This window comes from Corvus brachyrhynchos, unplaced genomic scaffold (genome assembly GCF_000691975.1).
Source record: "Corvus brachyrhynchos isolate BGI_N302 unplaced genomic scaffold, ASM69197v1 scaffold1561, whole genome shotgun sequence".
Lineage (NCBI taxonomy): Eukaryota > Metazoa > Chordata > Aves > Passeriformes > Corvidae > Corvus > Corvus brachyrhynchos.
In genome coordinates, this window is record NW_008236273.1 from 16,980 (window position 1) to 20,647 (window position 3,668).

At 42.2% G+C, this 3,668-nt stretch overlaps 1 protein-coding gene across 1 annotated transcript in view; it reads right to left on the reverse strand.

Annotated features, from left to right (window-relative positions):
• Positions 1-204: 204 nt before the first annotated feature.
• PA2G4 (proliferation-associated 2G4) overlaps positions 205-3,668 on the reverse strand; it is a 22,269-nt gene continuing 18,805 nt past the window's right edge. Inside the window, exons 11-12 of the mRNA XM_008643519.2 lie at positions 1,506-1,559; positions 205-1,404 (exon numbers count right to left, since the gene is read on the reverse strand). Of these exons, the coding sequence (XP_008641741.1) occupies positions 1,339-1,404; positions 1,506-1,559 (120 nt within the window). The 3' untranslated portion in view covers positions 205-1,338. The remainder of the gene's footprint in view (positions 1,405-1,505; positions 1,560-3,668) is intronic.

The window sequence follows — 3,668 nt, forward strand, 5'->3', positions numbered from 1 at the left end:
TCGGATCTCGACGAGGAGGCACCGTGGCCGGCGGAGAACGGCCGGGAACGTTGGGTAAGGCGGGAATGGGGAATTCCCAAAAATTGGGGAGATGGTGGTGGGGGAAAAAAAAAAAACCAGGGGTATCAGCAAAGGAGAAAAAAACCCAAACCTCAACATTCAACTCCCGGCTTTTTTTTTGTTGGTTTTGTGTGGTTTTTTTGTAAAAAAGCGACTAGAAAAGAGCGATACCCCTGGGTTTGGGCCTTTATCCCGGATCCCACGGCTCCGGCAGCGCTTCCCTCACCTCTCCCCTCCCCCCCTGAGGAATTCTGCTGGGGTTTTCCCTCAAATTATCCAAGGAATCCAGAGGGGGAAAAGTGGAAAAACAAGCAAACAAACAAACAAACAAATCTCCTCTGGCTGGAGGGAAAGGTGGGATGTGCTCCCGGGGATGTTGGGAAGGATAAAAAGCACCCAGCCCCCTCCTCCCTCCCCCCCGCCACGCCGGGATTTAGGGAATTCAGCTCCGCAAGGCCGGAATGTCGGCGGCTTCCCGAGGGTTTGGATCATTTTAAAAACCAAGTTTGTGTTAAAAAAGAGCGATTTTTTTTGTTGTATGTTTGTTGTTTTTTTGTTAAATCCCTTAAATCGAGGCAGAAAAGGCTGCTGAGAGTGGGGGTGGGGGGGGGAGAGAAGGGGAATCTAAAATTTGATGGTTTGGGGTTTTTTTTTTAATTTCCCCCACCCCTCCAGTTCTAAAAGCACAATCCCAGAGGGAAAAGACAAAAAGAATTCTGGCGCCGTGTCCCGGATCGCTTGCACAGGGCACTTTTTTGGGTGGAATCACCTGGTTTTTTGGGGTGGCTTTTTTTTGTGGTTTTTGTGTAAATTTCCAAAGGGAAAAATTCAAAAATAAAAAAGGGAGAGGGAAGAGGAGGAGGAGGAGGAGGAAGGAATCAGCGGCTCCCTCCTCTCCCTCTCCCTGGATTGGGATGGATTCGCTTCTCCAAAGGTAGGAAATAGAAAAAGTTAAGGATTTAATAGCGACTTTCACTCCTAATTTTTATTAGTTTGGGGGTTTGTTTTGTGGTTTTTGCTGCTCTTTCGGGGAGTTTTGTTAATTCTTTTTTGTTCCGAAGTCGTCTGAAGCGGCCGAGAGATTCCTCCTCCCTCCTTGGCAGAGTCAACGGGAGCTGCTCGGATTCCGTGGGAATTCCAGACTGCCTGGACCAACAACGGTGCCAGATTATTTCGCTTCTGGATGGAATTTTGTTTGTTTTTGGGAGGGTTTTTTTTTGTGTGGTTTTTTTTGGGGAGGAGGGGAGAAAAGGAGCGATTTGAGAGCTTTAAGGGCTCTCAGTCGCCGGCCTCGTTCTCCTCCGCCGTCTCCCCCGTGGTGGCGTTTTCGGCGTTTTTGGAAGCCTGTGGGGACAAATCCAGGGATGTGTCAGGGCCCTTCCCACGGAGAAGACCCCGAAATTCCCCATCTGGGAATTCCCGGCACACACAGAGCCCAAATTTACCTTCTTCTTCTTCTTCTTCTGGGTCTTGCGGCTGGCGGAGCTTTGGAGGAGGGCCTGGAAGGGAGGGAAGGGTGAGAGGGGAACGATCCCGGCTTTCCCGGGAGCAGCGGGAATGGAAGGGAGGGAAGGGGGAGAGGGGAACGATCCCGGCTTTCCCGGGAGCAGCGGGAATGGAAGGGAGGGAAGGGGGAGAGGGGAACGATCCCGGCTTTCCCGGGAGCAGCGGGAATGGAAGGGAGGGAAGGGGGAGAGGGGAACGATCCCGGCTTTCCCGGGAGCAGCGGGAATGGAAGGGAGGGAAGGGTGAGAGGGGAACGATCCCGGCTTTCCCCGGAGCAGCGGGAATGGAAGGGAGGGAAGGGGGAGAGGGGAACGATCCCGGCTTTCCCGGGAGCAGCGGGAATGGAAGGGAGGGAAGGGGGAGAGGGGAACGATCCCGGCTTTCCCGGGAGCAGCGGGAATGGAAGGGAGGGAAGGGGGAGAGGGGAACGATCCCGGCTTTCCCTGGAGCAGCGGGAATGGAAGGGAGGGAAGGGGGAGAGGGGAACGATCCCGGCTTTCCCTGGAGCAGCGGGAATGGAAGGGAGGGAAGGGGGAGAGGGGAACGATCCCGGCTTTCCCTGGAGCAGCGGGAATGGAAGGGAGGGAAGGGGGAGAGGGGAACGATCCCGGCTTTCCCTGGAGCAGCGGGAATGGAAGGGAGGGAAGGGGGAGAGGGGAACGATCCCGGCTTTCCCTGGAGCAGCGGGAATGGAAGGGAGGGAAGGGGGAGAGGGGAACGATCCCGGCTTTCCCTGGAGCAGCGGGAATGGAAGGGAGGGAAGGGGGAGAGGGGAACGATCCCGGCTTTCCCTGGAGCAGCGGGAATGGAAGGGAGGGAAGGGGTTAATATTTCAATCGTTACTATCTCAATTCTTAATATATTTCAATTGTTAATATGGAACGGTTACTCTTCTATTCATTATATTAATTACTAATATATCAATTGTTAATAGCTCAATTGCTAATATTTCAATCATTACTATCCCAATTATTAATATATTTCTATTGTTAATATTGAATTGTTACTATTCTAATTATTATTTTCATTATTAGTTTTTCAATTATTATTTCAATCGTTACTATCTCAATTATTACTATATTTCATTGTTAATATTTAATTGTTATTATTCTAATTATTATTTTAATTATTATTTAAATTGTTAATATTTCAACGTATTAATTATTAATATTTCAATTGTTAATATTTCAATTGTTAATAGCTCAATTGTTACTATTTCAATTATTACTACCCTAATTATTATTTTAATTATTAATAGTGCAATTGTTAATATTTCAATCGTTACTATCCTAATTACTATTTTAATTATTACTATTCCAATTGTTACTATTTCAATTATTTCTATCCTAATTACTATTTTAATTACTAATAATCCAATTGTTACTATTTCAATTATTACTAGTCTAATTATTATTTTAATTATTAACATTCCAATTGTTAATATTTCAACTACTATTCTAATTACTCATATTTCAATTGTTAGCATTTCAATGATTAACGTATTAATTGTTAATATTTCAATGATTACTATTCAAATTACTAATTTTTAAGTTATTAATTTTTAAAATTATTAATACTTCTATTATTAATATTCCAGTTATTATTCATGTCGTTAATATTTCCATATTCACGTTATGTTTACATCCATATGTATAATTTTATTGTAAACTATAATTAGAAATTATATTTATTTCTATAAACTCATCATCAGGAATAAATAAAAATGCACATTAAAATCTATGTAAAATGTCTTAACCCAGCCATTTGATATGCATTTAAATAAATACATATTTCTACATATTTAAATGCATAGAAACATAAAAAATAGAAATATTAGAAATAGAAATATTAGAAATAGATATTTATAAAGATAGCTATTTGATATAAACACATAAAAATAGAAATATTGGAAATACGTATTTATAAAGATAGCTATTTTATAGAAACACATAAAAAATAGAAATATTAGAAATAGAAATATTAGAAATAATAACTTCCCCTGGTAGATATTTGATATAAACACATAAAAATTAGAAATATTAGAAATATGTATTTATAAAGATAGCTATTTTATAGAAACGCATAAAAATTAGAAATAATTA